Raw genomic sequence first — 22,833 nt, forward strand, 5'->3', positions numbered from 1 at the left:
TCTCGGCAGCTGGAAGGGAGCCCTGAGCCCTGCTCTGCCACGTCCCAGCTGTGAGCTCTAACCCCCCGGGGTAACAGGCATAATACAGATGAAATCACCAAACCCACCTCCTCCCTCCCTCCACCTCACCCATTGCATAAGGGGCAAGTCAGGGGCCTGCCTCATTCTGGCAAGAAATGCCTCAGGTCCAGGAGCCACCTGTCACCAGGCACTGGGTTCCCGGCTGAGGATTGCTAAGCTGGGACAGGTGCCCCCTGCAGCCCCGATTGAGGCACCTCTCTGAGAGGGGTGCGGGGCTTAGGACACCCCTCCCCTCTTGTCAGCATTTCCCCTTGACTGGCTTAGATGGCTCCCTGCTCACTGAGCTGGCTTTAGAATCCTAGGGCTGGAAGAGACGTCAGGAGGTCATTGAGTCCAACCCCCGGCCCAAAGCAGGACCAACCCCAAGTAAATCATCCCAGCCAGGGCTCTGACAAGCTGGGACTTTAAAACCTCTAGGGATGGAGACTCCACCACCTCCCTAGGGAACTCATTCCAGTGCTTCACCACCCTCCTAAAGAAACAGTTTTTCCTAATAGCCAACCTAGACCTTCCTCTAACATAACTTGAAACCATAGTTTGTGTCTGTGATGCCAATGCACGTTGCTTAGGGAGTTTATGCCCAAACTCAGCAGTGCGGGTCACAGTCTCTTTCTGTCATTTTCTAGCTGCCTAAAAATTAGGGCTCACGATGCCCTGCGTGAGTCCCTTTATGGAGTGCACCTTGTGTCACCAGCCACCTCCCCACAGAACAGAATGGAGGTATTGCTTATTGACATGGTGTATACGGGACAGAGACAGAGACCAGGCTGGGCAGTGACACATCACGGTAAACCCCAAATTTTCCTTCTAGATCTAGAGGCACTGTCAAGGCTATCCCCCACTCTGGTACGCCGAGTGCAGAAGATGGGGGCCCACAAGAGACCTTGCACCATCCACACACTGCAAATCTCTGCACTGAGCACATCATGCTCCCAACCCCCCTGCCCTCAGCCCCTCATACAGCCTAACCCAAACTCCTGGGCTATGTCTACACTCGCAGCTTCTTGTGCAAGTACAGCCGTTCTTGCACAAGAACCTGCAGAGCATCCACACTGCCCGCCTGCTCTTGCGCAAAGAAACTTACAGTATGGCATGATAAGAGGGCTTCTTGCGCAAGAGCTATACTCTTTCCAGGTGTAAGCTCTCTTGCGCAGAAGCTCTTGTGCAAGAGGGCAGTGTAGACGCTCGGCAGGGATTTCTTGCGCAAGAAAGCCCTGTGGCTAAAATGGCTGATGTGTAAAAGGGAAGCCAAATCCCCTGGAGCCATTGATTCCCCTATGAGGGGCACGTACAATATACATACATTGCTAATGCTTAGATATATTTGCTATTTGTATAGGAGTAAGACATGACAAAGGTCAAGGCCTGTCACAAGTAATAACTTATAATAAGGAGACGAGGGGAGTGAAACCAGTCTTCTGTTAAGTAGAGATATGGATAGATTCCACATCCTTTAAACTTGTGACCGGCTCAAGCAGGAAAGGAAAAAGGGAAGTATGGCTCGCCCATTGTTCAGCAAAAGTGAATGAATGTAACACAGCTGTAACCGCAAAGTCAGCAAGTAGGCACTGTATTTAACCTCATTTGGAAAATTAACCTGACCTATAGGAATGCTAAATGTCAAAAATGAAGTAACCTATCATGTTAAGGCACCTAAACCAGGAAGGATGTTAACCCTATAAGAACCCCTGCATATGAGATGTTGGGGGTCGGCTCTGCTTTGAACATTGAGTTCCTTAGCCGTACCTTGGTTGCAACCAATAAACTTGAGTTGGACCCAGCCTGAAAGTGTGACTCTCTTCTTGGGGTAAATCAGACTAGCCTCCAAGGGGACGAAACCTTGCAATTTATGCAACATGGCCATCAGAGCTTTCTTGCGCAAGAGAGCATCCACACTGCCATTGGCGCTTTTGTGCAAAAGCACAGCTCACGTGTGGCAGTGTGGACGTTTTCTTGCACAAGAACCCTTGCGCAAGATGCCGCCAGTGTAGACATAGCCCTGCAGTCCCACATCCACAAGCCTGTGGCTTGCTCAGTACTCCAACCCTCCACCTGACCCCCAACACTCCCCAGTCTGGAGTCTGCTCCGAGCCTGCATCCCCTTCTCTGCCTCCTCCTGCACCCAAATTCCCTCCCAGAGCTTGCACCTCTCACCCCTTCTCAAACACAAATCCCTCACTCCCACCCCAGAGCCTGTACCTCTTGTCTCACCCCTGTGGCTACGTCTACACTGGCATGATTTTCTGGAAATGCTTTTAACAGAAAAGTTGTCCGTTTAAAAGCATTTTCGGAAAAGAGCGTCTAGATTGGCACGGATGCTTTTCCGCAAAAGCACTTTTTGCGGAAAAATGTCCGTGCCAATCTAGACGTGCTTTTGCACAAAAAAGCCCCAATCGCCATTTTCGCGATTGGGGCTTGATGAAGCTAGTTTATGTTTAGCTAGAAGCCATCTTGTATAACAGAAACCATTTCAGCTTTTTGTCTTTGCACGTAGGCCAGAGTGAACTTTCTATCACCCCATGCGCCAGGCCAAGACAGATGTGCTATTGGAATGTGTTAATTGGGCTGGTTCAGAGAGGAGAGGTACTCCCTCGTACCTGTCCACCATCATGTTTATAAGGCTTTGTTTTTTCTAGTCTAATTGATTATTTCTGTAATTGGATGCCCTGACGTCAGACTGTTTGGTTAAGGGTATAAAGATACTAGGATTGATTGTATTAGGTAGCCTTACTGGATCCGGCTTTGCTGAGACCACGTTTGGCTCACTTTGCTTTTATTGGCCAATAAAACTGTCTGTTTAGCCGCGTAAACTGAGTGAGGCGTTTGCTTCGACAGGCTTTTTTGTGGAAAACAAAGCAGAGCTGTCTACATTGGCCCTTTTGCACAAAAGTTTTGCGCAAAAGTACTTTTGCCTGCACGGGAGCAGCATAGTATTTCCGCAAGAAGCACTGATTTCAGACAGTAGGAAGTCAGTGCTTTTGCGGAAATCCAAGCAACCAGTGTAGACAGCTGGCAAGTTTTTCCGGAAAAGCAGCTGATTTTGCGGAAAATCTTGCCAGTCTAGACACAGCCAGTGAGAGTAAGGACTGGGGACAGTAAATGGTGGAGAGGGGGGTGAATGGAGAGGGCGGAGCTTCAAGGAAGGGGTGGGGTAGATCCTGGCTCCTCCTGACATTTAAAAGTGATCTTAGGTGTACAGAGGCTGGAGACCACTGGGTGAGAAGGAAATCCCGTCCCTGCCCCACCCCTTCTAGGAAAGCAAATTCCTCCCTTAGGGGCTAGGTGGGGCAGCCCCTCCTGCCCCACAGCCTGGGGGAGCTGCCAGTGTCTCTCCCACCAGCCCCCTCCCCCGGTTCCCAGGCTACGTTCTCCCCCCCCCCCCCCCCTCGGCGCCCACAGCCCCGCCCCCTGCAGATCCTGGGGCTGCAGCCGCTTCGCTCTGCCCCGCGCACAGGCTGCCGGGAACGGGGTAGGGGGAGTAGATGGGGGGGGGGGGGAAATGTCCCTGCGCGGGAAGAGTCTCCAGGGCGCAGCGGGAAGGGCCCCGCCCTGCGAGCTTAGTTTGCGCAGAGCCCGCCGGCGGGAGCGTGGCCAGGCAGCTCCGGGTTTGAGCTAAGCCCTGGCACTGATCCAGGACCGGAGTCCCTGACCCGCTGCGCACGCGCAGTCTAATCCCCCCCCATTCCGTACACCCCGGCCGGGTTTTCAGTGCATCCCTCGCCAGTCAATCCCTGCCCCTGCTGCGATTGGCTCCCGGGTAGCCCCTGGGTGGAGCCTGCAGAGGCGTCTGACTCCGCGCGGCCAGAGACGCTACTCGCTGCTTCCGCTTCCGGGCAGCGCCGTGGGGGTGGGAGGAGGAATCGGAGGAGGCGAGGTGAGGCGAGGCGGGGAGGTGCCAGGGGGCGGGGCGGCTCGGCGGGGGCGGGGCAGGTGACGTTTCAGATGGGGGGCGCTAAAGGGGGCGGGACAGATAAGTCACTGCTGGGGGGTGCTCAGGTGGGGGGTGCTGCAGGGCCGAAGAAGGGGTTGGGCTCCAGGGGGCGAGGGAGCCGGGCAGGGGCAGGCCCCCCCCCGGAGGGAGGAGGGGCAGGGCCGGGGGCTGCTGTTAGCCGGGGGGGGGGGGCAGGTGGGGCTGGCTGTGATTGTGGATGTAACAATATTTACTCTGTAGTTGGCTTCCGAGAAAGCCCCACAAAGTATGTAGCCAGCAGGTTGTGGGGTGCAGCAACACAGGGGTCTCCAACCTTTTTAACCGGAAGATCCCGCTTTCATTTGAAGTGCAATGTAAGATCTACCTCAAACCCAAATACCTTTGGCCCCTTGTGAGGCCCTGCCCCGACCCCTGCTCTGCCCCTTCTCTGAGGCCTCACCCTGCTCACTCCATCCCAATTCCTCCCCAAATCTCATTCCCTTTCACCAGGCTGGGGTAGGTAGTTGGGGTGCAGGCTCTGGTTTTTGGCCAAGGGGTTCAGAGTGTGAGAGGGGACACCATGAAGGTGGGGAAACTTAGCGGTGGGTTCTGGAGTGGACAAGGGGATATGGCATTTGCTTGGGGAGTGCAAGTTGCCCTAGGGATGGAGCTGGCTCCCGTGGTAGGAAAGCAACATAAGGGACCTGTTGAAGGTAGGGAGGTGTAGTGGGATACTCAGTGATAGGGCATTAGGGGGAGAGGTAGATACACTGAAGGGCAAGGATACGGTCCAGAGTGACCTAGACAGATTAGAGGATTGGGCCAAAAGAAATCTGATGGGGTTCAACAAGTGCAAGTGTAGAGTCCTGTACTTGGGATGGAAGAATCCCAAGCATTGTTATAGGCTGGAGAGTGAACGCAGAAAAGGAGCTAGGGATTACAGTGGATGAGAAGATGGATGTGAGTCAACAGAGATAGAAATGTAGCCGTGTTAGTCTGGGGTAGTTGAAGCAAAATGCAGGACAATGTAGCACTTTAAAGACTAACAAGATGGTTTATTAGATGATGAGCTTTCGTGGGCCAGACCCACTTCCTCAGATCAAATAGTGGAAGAAAGTAGTCACAACCATATATACCATATATATGGTTGTGACTACTTTCTTCCACTATTTGATCTGAGGAAGTGGGTCTGGCCCACGAAAGCTCATCATCTAATAAACCATCTTGTTAGTCTTTAAAGTGCTACATTGTCCTGCATTGTGAGTCAACAGTGTGCCTTGTAGCCAAGAAAGCAAATGGCATATTAGGTTACATTAGGACAGTGGTCAGTAGATCTTGGAGCCTCTGACAGGTGATCCTGACTGGTTTGGCCCAGAGGCTGTCAAGTGCCAGCCCTTCAGCTGCCCCTCACACCACCTTTTGCCTTGGAGCTGTTTCCCTCCCCCATCCTGTATTCTTTCTCACAGAATGGGATGGGGGGGAGGGGCACAACAGGGTTTGGGATGGAAGTAGTTTGCTGCCTGCTTTTGGGAGTGGTGCAGGGCCAGGGTAAGTGTGAGCCTGTCTTAGCTCCACTGCAACACCAACCAGGAGCCACCTCTTGTAAGCAGTATCTAGCTGGAACCTGCATCCTGAATCCCTGTCCCAGTCATGTTCTCCATCCTTCTCCCCAAGCTCCTGCCCTAGCCTCGAGCCTAGACCCAAACTCCCTTACAGAGACTGTACCCTGAACCCCCTTCTGTACCCCAACCCCTGCCCTGGGCTCAGCTCAGAGCCCTTCTCACACTCCAAATCCCTTAGCCCAAGACCAGAGCCTGTGCCCCCAATCCTCTGCCCCTGCCTGAGGGAAGGGAGGAAGGTTGGGAGAGGAAGAAAGGGCAGAGTGAGCAGGAGTGGACCCTTGGAGAAGGGACAAGAAGGAGGTGGGGCAAAGGTAGTTGGGTTTGAGGTAGATCTTGGATTGCATTTAAATTAAAGAAGTGATCTCATACTTTAAAAGGTTGGATACCACTGCATTAGGAGGAGCATTGCCAGTGGCTCAAGAGGAGCGATTATTCCCCTTTATTCAGCTCTGGTGAGGCCACATCTGGAGAAGTGCATCCAATTCTGCCTCCCTCCTCTCCACTATAGAAAGGATGTGGACGCATTGGAGAGGGTCCAACAGAGGGCAACCAAAATGATTAGGGGGCTGGAGCACATGACCTATGAGGAGAGGCTGAGGGAGTTGGGTTTGTTTAGTCTCCAGAAGAGAATAGTGAGGGGGCATTTGATAGCAGCCTTCAACTTCCTGAGGGAGGTTCCAAAGAGGATGGAGAAAGGCTGTTCACAGTAGTGACGGATAGCAGAACAAGGAGCAATGGTCTCAAGTTACAGTAGGGGAGGTCTAGGTTGGATATTAGGAAAAACTATTTCACTAGGAGGGTGGTGAAGCACTGGGATGGGTTCCCTAGGGAGGTGGTGGAATCTCCAGCCCTAGAGATTTTTAAGTCTCAGCTTGACAAAGCCCTGGCTGGGATGATTTAGTTGGGATTGGTCCTGCTTTGGGCAGTGGCCTGGACTTGATGACCTCCTGAGGTCTCTTACAGCTCTATGATTAGCCTCGGGAACACAGGGTGGTGGGCTCGATCCCACCCCCTTCCGCCCATCCTGGGAGTGGGCTGGTCAGCTATCCCAGGGATGGAGCAAGGGAACTAAGGTGGACTTACTGCTGCCCAGGTCCTCCACTTCTGAAAGCAGCTGGCAGGTATAGCAATGGCTTCATATGCTGCCCCTCATCTACAGGCAGTGATCCCACAGCTTGTACTGGCCACGGTTCTCCATTATTGATCAATGGTAGTTGCAGCAGTGGTGTCCACAGGCGAAGACAGCATGTGGAGACCCCGTGCTATGACTTTCTCAGGGACTGCAGGGACATGCCAGCTATTTCCAGGAGCACAATTATGGGGATAATTACTCCAGACATGACAGGTTCTTTGACATCACTACTCAAACAATTACATTTAAGCATAGGATAGAAATGAAAATTATGAAATGCATAGACAAGTCAAAAACCAAAAATAACCCACTTTGCAGGATTGGGAGAGATCCCAGATGATTGGAAAAAGGCTAATATAATGCCCATTTTTAAAAAAGAGAAGGAGGACAATCTAGGGAACTACAGACCAGTCAGCCTTACTTCAGTCCCCAGAAAAATCATGGAGGGGATTCTCAAGGAATCTATTTTGAAGCACTTGGAAAGGGGAAGTGATCAGGAATAGCATGGATTCACGAAGGGCAAGTCATGCCTGACCACTCTGATTCGCTTTTATGATAAGGTAACTGGCTCTGTGAATATGGGAAAGTCAGTGGATGTGATATATCTTGACTTTAGCAAAGTTTTTGATACGGTCTCCCACGATATTCTTGCCAGCAAGTTAAGGGAGTATGGATTGGATAAATGGACTGTAAGGTGGATAGAAAGCTGGCTAGAATGTCGGGTCCAACAGATAGTGATTAATGGCTTGATGTCATATTGGCGGTCGGTTTCTAGCGGAGCGCTGCAAGGATCGTTTCTAGGACCAGTTTTTTCAACATCTTTATTAATGACCTGGATGAGGGGATGGATTGCACCCTCAGCAAGTTTGCAGATGACACTAAGGTAGGGAAGAGGTAGATATGCTGGAGGACAGGGATAGGTTCCAAAGTGACCAGACAGATTAGAGGATTGGGCCAAAAGAAATCTGATGAGATCAACAGGGGCAAGTGCAGTGTCCTGCACTTGGGACGGAAGAATCCCAAGCATTGTTACAGGTTGGGGACTAACTGGCTAAGTAGCAGTTCTCTAGAAAAGGACCTGAGGGATTACAGTGGATGATAAGCTGGATATGAGTCTACCATGTGCCCTTGTAGCCAAGTGGGCTAATGGCATATTAGGTTGCATTAGGAGGAGCATTACCAGTAGATCTAGAGAAATGTTTATTCCCCTTTATTTGGCTCTGTTGAGGCCACATCTGGGCTACGTCTACACTGGCATGATTTTTCAGAAATGCTTTTAATGGAAAAGTTTTCTGTTAAAAGCATTTTCGGAAAAGCGTGTCTAGATTGGCACTACGCTTTTCCACAAAACCACTTTTTGCGGAAAAGTGTCCTTGGCCAATCTAGACGCGCTTTTCCGCAAAAAAGCCCCAATCGCCATTTTCGCGATCGGGGCTTTTTTGCGGAAAACAAATCTCTGCTGTCTACACTGGCCCTTTTGCGCAAAAGTTTTTCGGAAGAAGACTTTTGCCCGAATGGGAGCAGCATAGTATTTCCGCAAAAGCACTGACAATCTTACATGAGATTGTCAGTGCTTTTGCGGAAATTCAAGTGGCCAGTGTAGACAGCTGGCAAGTTTTTCTGCAAAAGCAGATGATTCTGTGGAAAAACTTGCCAGTCTAGACACAGCGCTGGATTATTGTGTGCAGTTCTGGGCTCCCCAGTATAGAAAGGATGTGGACTCATTGGAGAGGGTCCATCAGAAGCAACCAAAATGATTAGGGGGCTGCAGCACGTGACCTATAAGCAGAGACTGAGGGATTTGGGTTTGTTTAGTCTGCAGAAGAGAAGAGAGAGGGGGGATTTGATAGCAGCCTTCAACTGCCTGAAGGGAGGTTCCAAAGAGGATGGAGAAAGGCTGTTCACAGTAGTGACGGATGGCAGAGCAAGGAGCAATGGTCTCAAGTTACAGTGGGAGAGGTCTAGGTTGGATATTAGGAAAAACTATTTCAGTAGGAGTGTGGTGAAATACTGGAATGGATTCCCTAGGGAGGTGGTGGAATCTCCATCCCTAAACGTTTTAAGTCTCAGCTTGACAAAGCCCTGGCTGGGTTGATTTAATTGGGATTGGTCCTGCCTTGGGCAGGGGGCTGGACTTGATGACCTCCTCAGGTCTCGTCCAGCTCTGATTCTATGAAGGACAGTGTGGTTATGTCTACATTGCCCCCGTTGCGCAAAAAAATATGCAAATGAGGTGAAGTGTGGGATATCATCGTACCTTATTTGCATAATTATTGAGGCTCCGTGTTTCCGCAAAAAAACCCTCTTGTGCTAGTGCCGTTCTTCCTGGGAAAAAAAGAGGAAGAACGACTCTTGTGCAAAAGGGGTTTTTTGCGCAAACGGAGCCTCTTTAATCATGCAAATGAGGCACAGTGATATTCCACACTTCACCTCATTTGCATATTTTTTGCACAAGATGGGGGAGTGTAGACTTGCCCAACCCCCTGTTCTAGCATGTGAAAGAGTCTGGAGAGAATGGAGGTGTCCAAAGTATTAAAGCCTCTTGTGAAATATCTTCAAATGCCCTTCTCCTCTTGACAGGCTGCAGAACACCCATGTCTTGCTCCAGCTCACCCCAGGGCCTACAGAGGCAGGGACAGGAAATGGCTGTGGTGGAGCCGGTGTCCTTCGAGGAGGTAGCTGTGTATTTCTCTGAGGAGGAATGGGCTCTGCTGGACCCAGGTCAGAGAGCCCTCTACTGGGATGTGATGCAGGAGAATTATGAGGCTGTGAACTGGCTGGGTAAGTATTCCTGTCCCCTCGGATGTCAGAAGCTGGGTGGGCTCTGGAGCAGCTGGGTTGGATTTGGTTCAGGGTCACTCATTTACCCCTACACTCCAATGTCAGGAGTATCAGCCCCCATAATCCTGACTCATGTGTGAGACACTGTCCCCTCCACAATCCTGACTCATGTTTGAGACACTGTCCCCTCCATGCCCCCTCCCTGGGGATGCAGGTTCAGGGACATAACAATGGTGCTGCCCTTCCCACAGCCAAGGTCTCATTGTGCCTCACCACCATCTTGCCCATGTTCTGCCTTGATGGGAGGTGTTAGTGGAAGGACCCAGCAGGAATGGCAAGTACCAGAGTTGTGGGCCTGGGTGTGGCTACAGTTAGTGCCTGCAGAGTACCTCTTGTGCCAATGTGCTGAGCCCCTGGAAGGAGGGTGCGGTTCCCTGAGTCCTTTCCTACCTGTGGCTGATCTGTGACATGCTAGTTCCTGCCAGTGAGAGGCGGTGGGCTGAGGGAGTGTGGAGGAGTCATTTCTTGCTCTGCAAGAATTCTGGGGGGAGGGGAGGGAGGTAGCTCTGTAGTAGATAAATGGAGAAGAGCTCTTCTTGCATTTTAAGCAGTGCATTTGGGAGACCTGCATTCAGTTTCCTGCACTGACACAGTTTTCCCGTGACACCTTGGGCAACTCACTTATGTTAGTGCAAAAATTTGGACTAGGCATGTGAAGGACTAGTCGACTATCCAATAAGCAACAGACCTCGGCCTCTGTGCTGCGCTGCTGCTTAGAAATGCTGCAGGGAATCAGGCATCAGGCTCCTCACAGCATTTCAAAGCATCAATGCCATGCGGTGCCTGGGACTCCCCAGCTGACCCCAGGCTCCATGTGGTACTTTCGCCTTTGAAGTGTAGCAACACCCCTAGTTGCTACACTTCAAAGGCGGAAGCACACTATCTAATAATCAAATAATCGATGTAAAGTGCATCAAGTATTTGCTTACTCAGTTACCCAATACTTAACTTTCTTAATTTGGACCCAAGGTTCTTCAGTATTTGCTTGTCTATAACCATGAATTGAACATAGCTGACCCAACCATGTAAAAGGTAACGGCTCACCCTGTAGGGATGGCCTAGATATTGTTGGAGGGCTGTCTCTGACTAAAGAACATAAAACAACTTAATACAATAAAGTGAATGATGAGACCCAGGCTTGATATGGTTATAATAGATGATGCATAGAGATCTTTCAATTGCTGTATATTTGAGAGAGTCTGTCTGTCTGTTCAAGAACTTTTTTTAAATGGTAAGAGCTAGGGCCACCAAATTTGGTATGCAGGTCCCTCTTATCCTAACTTAAAGCAAGGTCAGGTTTTGTTTGTGCCAGGGAAATAGGATATGCATCAGCAAATCATATAGAAAAGGGACAGAATCTCGAGGCAGCTGAAAGGGGCTGGTTGGAGTCTAGAGCATAGTTAGGGTCTGAAATAGCCACCAAGGTTTCCCTTAGCTGCTCAAAGAACTTCCTTTGCCTCCTGGCTGAAGTAGAGCATCCCAGCCAGGAGCTTTGGGCAGAGAGCCCTTGGGGAGTTAGTTCTGCTGGGTCCTTTTTCTCCAAGTCCTAGTGACCTGCCATGTGTCAGCTGCAGTCTGAGCCCTGCCTATGGCCCTCGGTGTCAGACCTGCCAGCCCTCACTGGAGCTCCCCTTCTGAGCAGTGTGTTCCTGTCCTGCCCTGGGATGGGGGGGATGGAACAGGCCATGAGGGAGACTTAGCTGAATGCTAGAGAGTGTAGCAGAGCGCTTAGCTCCCCCCAGGGAATCAGCTGGGCCATTTCCTAGGCAGGGGGGATGCACCTTTACTGCAGGTGAGTGTGTCCTGGGGTCTTGTACCATCCAGAGCCCAGTCTCGGCAAGGTGGGAAAGAAGCTTCTCTGGGTGGGTTACTCAGATCTTGGTTCTGAAAGTCATAATGGCACAGACCTTAATGAACAAGATCAGCACTTGGTTAATTGCTCCCCAACCAACATTTCCAGTCTCCAAAGCTTATGTGATCTCCTGGGTGGTGCGAGGGAAGGAGCTGTGGATCCCAGATCTCCAGGGCTGTGAGGAAGGGGAGATCATCAGCGACACCCACACAGGTGAGCAATCAACTAAACTGACTCAGAAACCAATTTCTGTGTCCTCACAGCAGATATCACTTGTGCATTTTCCTCCAATCTGACTGACCCTTCAGCCTGTCTTCAACTCCGTCAGAGGTGGGGGTGTGGAGTGTCATTTGTGGTTCCATCAGCCCAAAGATCTCAGTAACTTTACTCTGTGTGAGTGGTGTCAGGAAATAAATCCAGGCAGATGTTGCCATCTGACCCATAGCTGGGTGGCACAAACATGACCACACAAGAGCTTTCACTTAAACCATCATGTTACTTAATCTCAAAGCACTTACACTCGTCTGCAACAGGTTAGTAAAATACCCCCAAACCTCAATAATTCCCAAAGTTGGATGTGGCTCTTGTGTGACACAGTGGCAGTTTTCCAGTGGCCAGTCTTTCATCTGCTGGTGGCAACTACAAGTTCTATCCAGAAGGGAAGTCCCTGAAGACCTTCCAAAGAGTCCAGTTTCCCCTAACTTTTCATCCCTATTTATTTCTTAGTATTACAATAACACGTCATTCCAAGAAATTTTGTTAAGTGAGCAAACCTAACGTTCAGGCAGGAGGTTTCCTTCCAACCATCAGTCAGCCAGATGGGATTTTTCAGAGTTTGCCTGTCTTGGGGCCCTGCCAAATACACCCTGAGGGCACATAGACGAGCTTCTCAGCAATTGCAACACGGCTGTACTCAGGAAGGACATGAGGGCCTTTCTGTAGCGCCCAACTCCTGCCACTTTTCCCCCTCCCCCCCTTATGCTGTGGCTGCTCCCAAACCCTATTTGCAGCCTGCTAGCCTGGCTGCTTTTAGCAATAAGCAGAAGGGGTTCACACACATCACTGGTTTGCCAATATTTCCTGGAAGAGAAGGATGGAGTCTCTCCTCTGGGGAAGGGTTGTGAAGGGTGAAATCAGCTCATGATATTTCTGTGTTGGGTTAGAGCACAGAAATCCACTTGGGGTTTTCCCCAGTGTACTGATCAAGCCACCAACACACACCTTCCTGCCTTTGAGGGCTCTCCACCACCCTGTCCTGCTGGGCCAGAAGCTTTGATCTTCCCCAGCCAAGACACAGAATTGGGGTTACTGCCCCCCAGCTGAACAACAGACATTTAACCAGTTCAGCTCCAGGAGGGCTCAGCTATAAGGCTTCAACACCCAGGCAACCAACCCCCCAAAGTGACCAAACCCACAAATGAATCTCTCACCCTGTTTAAAAGTGTTACACAGAGAAAGCTCATAAATTCACCCTCTTTTCCATGAAAGAAAGATGCACAGTGGTTGGTTCCCCCACCCCCCAACCTGGTAACAGTTATTTACAGTAGGCATAATAATAAACTAAAGTATTTTAATTAAATGTAAAAAAAAGGATTTAAATTAGTGCAAGTGAAAACAGATCAAAGTAAATTACTAATTTAAACATAAGCGGCAAGGAGTCCTGTGGCACCTTATAGACTAACTGAAGTGTTGGAGCATAAGCTTTCGTGGGCAAAGACCCACTTCGTCAGATGCATGTAGTGGAAATTTCCAGAGGCAGGTATAAATATGCAGGCCAGAATCAGGCTGGAGATGACGAGGTGGATCCAATCACCTGCTTGATTGGATCCACCTCGTCATCTCCAGCCTGATTCTGGCCTGCATATTTATACCTGCCTCTGGAAATTTCCACTACATGCATCTGACGAAGTGGGTCTTTGCCCACGAAAGCTTATGCTCCTACACTTCAGTTAGTCTATAAGGTGCCACAGGACTCCTTGCTGCTTTTGCAGATTCAGACTAACACTGCTACCCCTCTGATACTTAATTTAAACATATACACCAGCTAATTCTAATCCACTAAGAAACTTGTTACATGGACATTCTTACCCTAAACAATTCTTATCTCAAGTAAAATACTTCAAGTGACAGAGCTGATCTTTTTTCTGACCTAGGTCTACAGCTTTTTATAGTTCTTTGTTTTCAGGTTTTTTCATGTACATCCTCTTATGGGGGGCGAGGCACTTTCAAAGGCCAGCTGAAGACAAAGACCTGATTGCTTTCCTTTCCTTACATAGACTTTCTCCCGGGGGGGGAACCCTTTGTTCACACTCCCCATCCCCATGGAAAAGTGTTAGATTCAAGATGGATTCCAGTACCAGGTGGCATGGTCATGTGACTTTCTAGGATCAACCACAGTTTGGGCTCACAGGAAAAATAAAGCCATCATTGGTGGGTTTTTTGAGTACTGAGTCACTAATTTCTTAACATATCACTAATGGCACTCATTAGCACATTTAGATTTAGATGCACCAGATACACATTTCATCTCTCTAACTTCACAGCAGAAGAATGATATAGGCACAAAAAATAGAAAATACAAATTCTGCAGACTGTAACTTTTTAAATGTTATATATCCTGTTATGCCTGTGTCAGATGCTTTATGAAAATTCATGTTCATAAGCCAATTTTCATGAAGGACGGGGAAGAGCTGTAACAATTTCAACGTGCCCAGCAAATGTTTGGGTGTTTTCTCCCCCTTTTTTGCCGCCTTTCAGCTCAGTACAGAGAATGACTCTTGTCTGGTTTCTGTCTCTTTCCCAGCAGGTGATGTGACTGTGAGTGAGAACAATGAAGAGAGTCTTCATCAGGAAGTACTGGAGCAAGTGGCTCCATGTGGGGTGTTATTGGGAAGATCTGAAGGGCATGTTTCTCAGAGTCCTGAACAGAGAGAGACCTGTAACAATCAGCATAGCCCAGAAAGGCAGCAGGGAAACCATGCGGTGGAGGGACAGAGTAAATCTAGCCACAGGAGCAGTGGGGTGAAAAGAAACACAGAAACCATTCAACAGAAAATCCCCCATCAAGAGGGACCCTACAGTTGCAGCAACTGTGGGAAAAGTTTCCAATGTAGACAGGTCCTCATTTTACACCAGGAAATCCACACAGGCGAGAACCCTTTCAACTTGTCTGACTGTAGGAATAACTTCAGTCAGAACTCAATGCTTATTACACATCAGGGAATGCATCCAACTGAGAAGATCTGTGACTGCCCTGACTGTCAGAAAAATTTACATTGGTTTTCAGTAACACCTGATTGGCAGAGAAACCACAGAGTAGAGAAACCTTTCAACTGCTCTGCCTGTGGGAGAAGCTTCAGTCAGCGCTCAAATCTTAACATTCATCGCAGAATCCACACAGGAGAGAAACCCTTTATGTGCACTGCCTGTGGGAAGAGCTTCAATAGGCGCTCGAATCTTAACATTCATCACAGAATCCACACAGGAGAGAAGCCCTTTAACTGCTCTGCTTGCGGGAAAAGCTTCAGTAGGCGCTCACATCTTATTCAACATCAGGTACTACATACAAGTGAGATGCCCTATAACTGCTCTGTCTGTGGGAAAAGCTTCCATCGGCGGGCAAATCTTCTTGATCATCAGAGAACCCACACAGGAGAGAAGCCCTTTAGCTGCTCTGACTGTGGGGAAAGCTTCATTCGGCGCTCAAGTCTTAAAATTCATCGTACTGTCCACACAGGAGAGACACCCTATAGCTGCTCTGAGTGCGGGCAGAGGTTCAATCTTAGATCAGACCTTGTTAGACATAGGCGAATCCACCCTGCAGAGAAACCCTTCAGCTGCTCTGACTGTGGGAAACGGTTCAGTCAGCGGTCAGACCTTGTTAGACATAGGAGAATCCACACAGGAGAGAGACCCTTTAATTGTTCTGAATGTGGGAAAAGGTTCAATCTCAGGTCAGACCTTGTTAGACATTGGAGAACCCACACAGGAGAGAGACCCTTCAATTGCTCTGACTGTGGGAAAAACTTCAGTCAGAGATCAGACCTTGTAAGACATAGTAGAATCCACACAGGAGAGAAGCCTTTTAATTGTTCTGAATGTGGGAAAAGCTTCAGCCAAAACAAAAAATCTGATTAAACATTTAAGGAATCCATACAGCAAAGAAACCGTTCAACTCCTCTGACCGTGGGAAAAGGTTCAGTTGATGCTCAAATCTTGACAGGCATCCTACAGTCCACCCTGTAACTGGTCTGAGGGAAAAGATTCCATGAGAGCTGGTAGGATTTTGAACATCAGAGAACCTGCATGGGTGAAAAGCCGCCTAATTGTTCTGACCGGGAAAATGTTGAGTCAATGCTCAGACTTTGTTGGACTCAGAAGAATCTACACAACATAGAAACTGCATAACTGCTTTGATGCAGGAAAAGTTTGTCAGAGGTCATACCTTGTGTGACACAGGAAAATCTAAACAGAAGAGTGCTCTCTCTTCAAGTGCTCTGTCTGTGGCAACATCTTCAGTTCTCAAATCTTAACAGGTATCATACAGTTCACACAAGGTGAAAAACCTTTCAACTGCTCTGACCGTGGGAAAAAGTTTCATTGGACTCAAGCCTTATTGAACACCAGAGAACCCCCAAAAGAAGAGAGAACCTGCAGCTACAGGGCAGTGCTCACACATTGTCATATCCAAGAGCCCACAGGCTGAGAGATCCTATGAATTGTCAAGGTCAGGAAAAGCCTTTGTTGGAGGTCTTAGGACAGACCACTCTCATCAGCATGCCACACTGGCTAGCTTACACTGCTCTCCTTGTGTTGTGTGGGGATTTGGAGAGCTCTGAAGTATTTGTTGCCCTTGCAAAAATCTGCAACGGGAGGAACTCTTTAAATGCCCTGAATTTGGGAAGTGTTCAGTCAGAGTTCAACCCTTAATAACCCTTAGAGAAACTACAAGGGTGCTTTGAGTGTGGGAAAGCCTCCTAGCACAGCTCATCCCTCATGAGATGTAAGAGCATCCACCCAGCGCACACACAGTAAAAGTGTACTGGCTGGGGATGGGGCAAGAGAATAATTTTTTTCCTTATTCCTACACATCTCGGAGGGTAGGGAATGGCTCCGCAGACATGTAATGAGGACATGCAACATTATTCAAACAGAGTATGAAATGTCCTCCAAAGAACAGAGCCATAGACAGCAAAAGGTTGATAAGGAGTCCCACATTGGCAGGAGTTGAATATAACTTGTTGATAAATCTGAATATTTTCTGTTCAGTTATTTCATTTACGTTTGACGTTACACACCTGTGCCCCTTGTTTTCTTTTCTGCTGTGACTTCTCATTCATCCCTGACAGCATTTGTAGGCTGGAATCCACCAAAGGACTTATCTTTATGACATTGAGTGTTGCAAATGCTCTTGGGTACCTAGAATATCAGAGAAACAGCAGTAAAGACTGAGTTATGAGTCCAAGCCTCTTATACAATTAAAGGAGGAATAGGTGTCTTAGAATGGGGTCCCCAAATTCCCATCCATCACATGGAAATAGGCACATATCTGTGCTCCCCATTCATGAACCATAGAAGTGAAATTATCTGCTGACAATAAGGCCCAGCCCAGTAGATGTTTTGAGAGACTGCCTGACTCTGCAGTGGGGACATTTCCCTCATGAGCATTTGGCCCATGACTAGGATGTGAGAGTCCATCCCCTAGGATATGAGAGTCCAGTTCAAGTCCCCTCCTTGCCTAATCAAACGAAGGATTTAGAAAAGGGATCTGCCACTTCTTAGGGGAGTGTCTTAGCTACTCAGCTCTCAATCTGATGAGGGGTTCTCAATCTGCTTTACCCTAGGATGTTATTTTGAAATAGCCCCCCTTACGTCAAATTTATAAACAGAGCATCCACAATACCAAGCCTGTTGTTTTGAAATAACAGGCTGGTTATTTTGAAATCTGTACTCCCGTGTTCCTCGGGGAAGAGTGCTAATTGCAAAATAGTTATTTTGAAATAGCTTTAGCGTGGACACTCCAATGCTGCTGTTTTCAAATAACTACTCCCCAGAGTCATTTGAACTAATTACTTCCCAGTGCTTTCTGGGGCTCTAAGTCACGATAGCGCATCCACATTAACAGAGCTTGCCTCTGACTAATTTTGAGGCTTCCCTTAGTGGGGACACGCTATTTCAATTTTGTTAAATCAGGAGTTAAGTCCAATTTAATTATTTCAAAATAATTTCCGAGTGTAGACATGCCCTCGGTGATGTAATCGCACAGTGTATAAATCCCAAGAGTTGTTGGGTCATGACAGAGTGAAAATGACCTGGCAGAATGGTGGTCAGGGAACCCAGGTGTTTGATGGATATCCCTGTATCCAAGCTCTTTGTTCCCATGACTCTCTATCTTTCTCTGAATATAAAATCTAAATGCTACTATGAAGATCATCAGAGGAATTGCAGTTCACAAATGTTTATGAAATCCTTGGTTAGGAATTGCTGTCCTTCAAGGCAGCTGGAATATGATCTTGCTTTCCCAAAACACGACCCCATTGGAGTTCAGTTCTGTTCCCTAGAACTGGACTGTTGGGATGGTAGAGGTTAACAGATAAACCCAAAAACTTCCATCCAACTATGGATACAGCTTTCAAGTACCTAAAAGGAGTTACAAGGAGGAGGGAGAAAAATTAATTCTCCTGACCCTCTGAGGATAGGACAAGAAGCAATAGGTTTAAATTTCAGCAAGGAAGTTTAGGTTGGATGTTAGGAAAAACTTCCTAACTGTTAGGGCAGTTAAACACTGGAATAAATTGCCTAAGGAAGTTGTAGAATCTCCATCATTAAAGCTTTTTAAGAGCAGGTTGGACAAACATCTGTCAGGGATGATCTATGGTGCTTGATCCAGGGGCAGGGGACTGAACTTGAGGACCCTTCCAGCTGTAGTAGTCTGTGATGCTATAAAAAAATATTTATTGCAAATGGTACAAAAGAAAAGTTCTAGAAATGGGAAAAGTAGTACAGCTTTCCAACTGATGCAGGTTGGGAAAAAATTCTTCTACACACAAAATGGAATGAGTGACAGGGTTTGCATGTGACCCCACTGAACAAAAACTGACTCGTTGCTGATTTAAACTGTATGGCTATGTCTAGACTGCAGGCTTCTTTTGGAAGTTTTTCCAGAATAAATCTTCTGAAAAAACTTTTTCTGACAGAGAGCTTCTACACTGCCAAATCGCATTGAAAAAGTGATCTGCTTTTTCTAAAGATAGCATCCACACTGAATCACATTTAAGCTGTGATTACTATGGATGGAGTGGCCATCAGGGCACCTGTGCTTTTTCCTCTTCTTTCAAAAGAACTCCCTCTTCCTCATCCACACAGAGCTCTTTTGGAAAAGGCTTCTTCTTCATAGAAAGAGGTTTACCAATGTCAGAAAATTCCCTCTGTTCTTTTGATTTTTTTTGAAAGAACATGATTGCAGTGTGGACGTAAGTGAAGTTTTTTCAGAAAAATGGCAGTTTTTCCAAAACTGTAGCATAGACATCCCCTCTGCTTGCCCACTCTGGGCTCAAAGCTGGGAGGGAACCATCTTCTGCCCTCTCCCAGTGCAATTTTGTATAGTTGGAAGCAGCCTCTGGTGTAAAGCCTGTCAGATTGGGCCTCTGCCTACCTTCCCTTGGCTTGTGAATTGCACTGGTACTTAAGGGACATCCAAGGGCCTGGGTGCCTACAGTGAGGCAGTTAGGTGCATGTCCAGAAGTAGGAACATGGGCATTAGAGGTTTTTAACTGCAACAGCATAGATGAGGGGTTGGCAACCTATGGCACGCATGCCAAAAGTGGCACGAGCCATTTTTCAGTGGCACATACTGCAGGAGCTCAGCCCCGGCCCTCCTCCCCCTCAAGCCTGTGTTGCTGCTGGATCTCTCCCTCTTCTCTGGCAGCAAATTAGGCTGTAGTGGTAGGAGGTAGCGCTAGGGCTGAGGCTCCTCTCCAGGGCCAGCCCAAGGCCTCATGGAAGTGGCAGCGGTGCCTCCGGCCGCTGGGGCTGACCAGGGACTGCATGGCTACGGCAGTGGGGCCCCCATGTCTGGCCAGGGACTGCATGGCCATGGCAGCAGCATCTCCAGGTTTCGAGGCCAGCCTGGGGTTGCGTGGCTGTGGCTGTGTGATCTCTGGGGCTGGCCCAGGACTGTGTGGCTGTGACAGCGGCATCTCTGGGGCCAGCCCAGAGTTGCTGGTTGTGGCAGCAAGGCCTTCGAGGCTGGCACATCTGGGGCCAACCCAGGATTGTGTGGCTGCAGCAGCAGGGCCTCTAGGGCCAGCCTGGGACCATGTGGCCATGGCAGTGGTGCCTCCAGCCTCTGGGAACACATGGCCACAGCAGTTGCTGCAAGGGGGCACAAAGCCAAATAAGTGTCCCCCCCATCATACCCAGACCCCCCACACCTCAATCCCCCTCACTTCATTCCCTCCCCCCACCAAGGCCTTGAACCCCCAGCTTGCTCCAACATTCTCACTTGCTTCTGCACCCTCTCTCCTGCAGTAGGGATATATTATCAACCACCTGACCAGGACAGTGAATAGTAACTATGAAATGCTAAGAGAGATTAGAGAGGCTATCAAAAAAACCTCAATAATAGTGGGGGGTTTCAACTATCCCCATATAGACTGGGTACACACCTCAGGACGAGATGTAGAGATAAAATTTCTCAATTTTAAATGACTTAAATGACTGCTTCTTGGAGCAGCTGGTTCTGGAACCCATGAGGGTGGAGGCATTTCTTGATTTAGTCTTAAGTAGAGAGCAGAATCTGGTCAAAGAGGTAAATATAACTGGATCACTTGGAAATATTGACCATAATGTAATAAAATTTAACATCCTTCTGGTGGAAAAAATACCTCAGCAGCCCAACACTGGCATTTAATTTCAGGAAGGGGAACTACAGAAAAATGAGGTGGTTTGTTAAACAAAAATGAAAAGGTACAATGACAAAAGTAAAATCCCTGCAAACTGCATGGAAACTTTTCAAAGACACCATAATAGAGGCCCAACTTAAATGTCTTCCCCAAATTAAAAAACACAGAAAACCAAAAAAGTGCCATCGTGGCTTTACAACCAAATAAAAGAAGCAGTGAGAGATCAAAATGCATCATTTAAAAAGTGGGCAAATTCTAGTGAGGAAAATAAAAAGGAGTATAAACTCTGTCAAATGAAGTGTAAAAATATAATAAAAAAGCCAAAAACCAGTTTGAAGAACAGCTAGCCAGAAACTAAAAAAGTAATCTTCTTCTTATTTGTCCTTAGCCCCTATGGGAGCACAGGCCATCCACAATTTCTTTCCAAGCCTCTCTGTCTTGTGCTACCTTTTCTAATTCTCTTCAGCTTTTGCCCATTTTCCTCACATTCACATCCAGGTCTCTTCTCCAACTATTCTTTGGCCTTCTTCTTCCCCTTTTTCCCTCAAAAAGAAATAGCAAAATGTTTTTTAAGTACATCAGAAGTAGGAAGCCTGCTAAACAAGCAGTGGGGCCCCTGGATGATCGAGATGCTAAAGGATCTCGAGATGCTAAAGGTTCGAGATGCTAAAGGTTGATAAAGTCATTGCAGAGAAACTAAATTAATTCTTTGCTTCAGTCTTCACGGCTGAGGATGTTAGGGAGATTCCCAAACCTGAGCTATTTTTTGGGGTGAGAGGTCTGAGATTGAGGTGTCATTAGAGGAGGTTTTGGAACAAATTGATAAACCTAACAGTTACAAGTCACTGGGACCTGATGGCATTCACCCAAGAGTTCTGAAAGAATTCAAATGTGAAATTGTGGAAGTATTAACTGTGGTTTGTAACCTACCCTTCAACCTACCCTAATAACCTTTTGTGTTGGGCATAATATTTTACTTAGTTTATCAAACTTCATTTTAAATAAACCTGAGAAAGTTAAAATGCTTAATCTGCTTAATAATTTAAATTAAACCATTCTCCCTAGCTGCAGCTCGTTCAGAAAATATGGTCACTGTACTCAGCCCGTCCCTGTTACCTCCTTCCCTGGCACACAGATCCACAAATAGAAGTGAATAAGTTAAAACTTGTCACGCCATTTCTGGAAGGTTGCTGACCCCTCGTGTAGATGGTGAGTGACAAGAGTTGACAGGGAGAGCTGGCTTTGGAGTGGGAGTGTTATAATCACAGGGGCACCTGAGAACCATTGTGAGTCCCTGACCCCTTAGCACAATGGATACACACAAGTGCTGAAGTGTGCTCAGATTGTCAATGCTAGGCTTTGGCTTGGCTCTGGTCACTGATCCAGGACAATGGTTAGGGGTGCTTGCCAAGCTGGGAAATCTGAAAAAAATATTTCAAAAATATGTCACGTGTTAAATGGTTGTGTAGGGCTTCTGGTCTGCATTATCCCCAGGCAGTGGAGTTCACAATGATGACCAGAGAGGCTAGTATTGTGCATTATGGGATAGCTGCTAGAGAACCCTTAGCATTGACATAGATCAAACAGTATCTACACATGCCCTGCATTGACCACACCAGGTCACTGCAGCTCCACATCATTCAAGGAGGTAGTGTTACTGTGTCCCTGTAATTGGTTTCTTACATAGCTGGGAGACAAATTTCAGTATAGTTTCATGCAGAATTAGGATGATTCAAGACGACTGACATCAGGGTAACTATCAGATGCCAGCAATGCCCCACTGCCATGTCCTGCCCAGGCACTCATTACTGGATCTCCAAGTCACCATATTGTTTCAGGCCAATTCCACAAGCCAAATACACAAGGAAGAGTTGGAACTTAACTTCATTTACAAGTTTAATTCTTATCAGAATGGAATGAACAGAGACATCGGCTGGCTTGCACACTACCTGCCACATCCTAATGAATTAACCAACCAAGCAACCAATGGAGGTGCTAATTGTTCTTATATCAGCTTCTTGTAACTACTTGAACAATCTATTCACTATTCCTTTTCTTTCTCCCCCTCCCTTTCTCTTATTTTTTCTTGGATCTGGACTTTTAATACTCCAGTCATCTGAAGAAGTGGGCTGTGCCCACGAAAGCTCATGGTACCATCTGCATGTTTTGTTAGTCTTTAAGGTTCTACTAAATTATTTGTTGTTTTTAAGTTTTTATGAATGATGGCCAGACCTAGTTCTTTAAGTTTAGCTGTTGAATTCTGTTAACAATGCTTAGCTAAGTTTGAGTTACCACAACCAACCTATTGATATGGTTTGTATGTTATGAAAAATAAATGGATGTCATTGTGGTTGTAGCTCATAGGTTTTTTAATTCTATACCTACTTTTATAACATTACTCCACTCAATATAGTTAACCAACTTTGTTCTAACTTTGTATTGCAGAATTTCAATGTTTACTTAAGAGTTTGGTTTTTGGAGATGATACATTG

General features: G+C 47.5%; 1 protein-coding gene across 1 annotated transcript in view; it reads left to right on the top strand.

Moving 5' to 3' along the window:
- LOC106731415 (uncharacterized) overlaps window positions 1-22,697 on the top strand; it is a 58,156-nt gene extending 35,459 nt beyond the window's left edge. The window contains 6 exon segments of the mRNA XM_075913562.2: window positions 3,863-3,955; window positions 9,326-9,526; window positions 11,547-11,651; window positions 14,242-15,566; window positions 15,568-15,588; window positions 15,590-22,697. Of these exon segments, the coding sequence (XP_075769677.2) occupies window positions 3,863-3,955; window positions 9,326-9,526; window positions 11,547-11,651; window positions 14,242-15,566; window positions 15,568-15,588; window positions 15,590-15,643 (1,799 nt within the window). The 3' untranslated portion in view covers window positions 15,644-22,697.
- The last annotated feature ends 136 nt before the right edge of the window (window positions 22,698-22,833 follow it).

The sequence above is a fragment of the Pelodiscus sinensis genome, chromosome 19, assembly GCF_052426305.1.
Source record: "Pelodiscus sinensis isolate ZL-2025 chromosome 19, ASM5242630v1, whole genome shotgun sequence".
Lineage (NCBI taxonomy): Eukaryota > Metazoa > Chordata > Testudines > Trionychidae > Pelodiscus > Pelodiscus sinensis.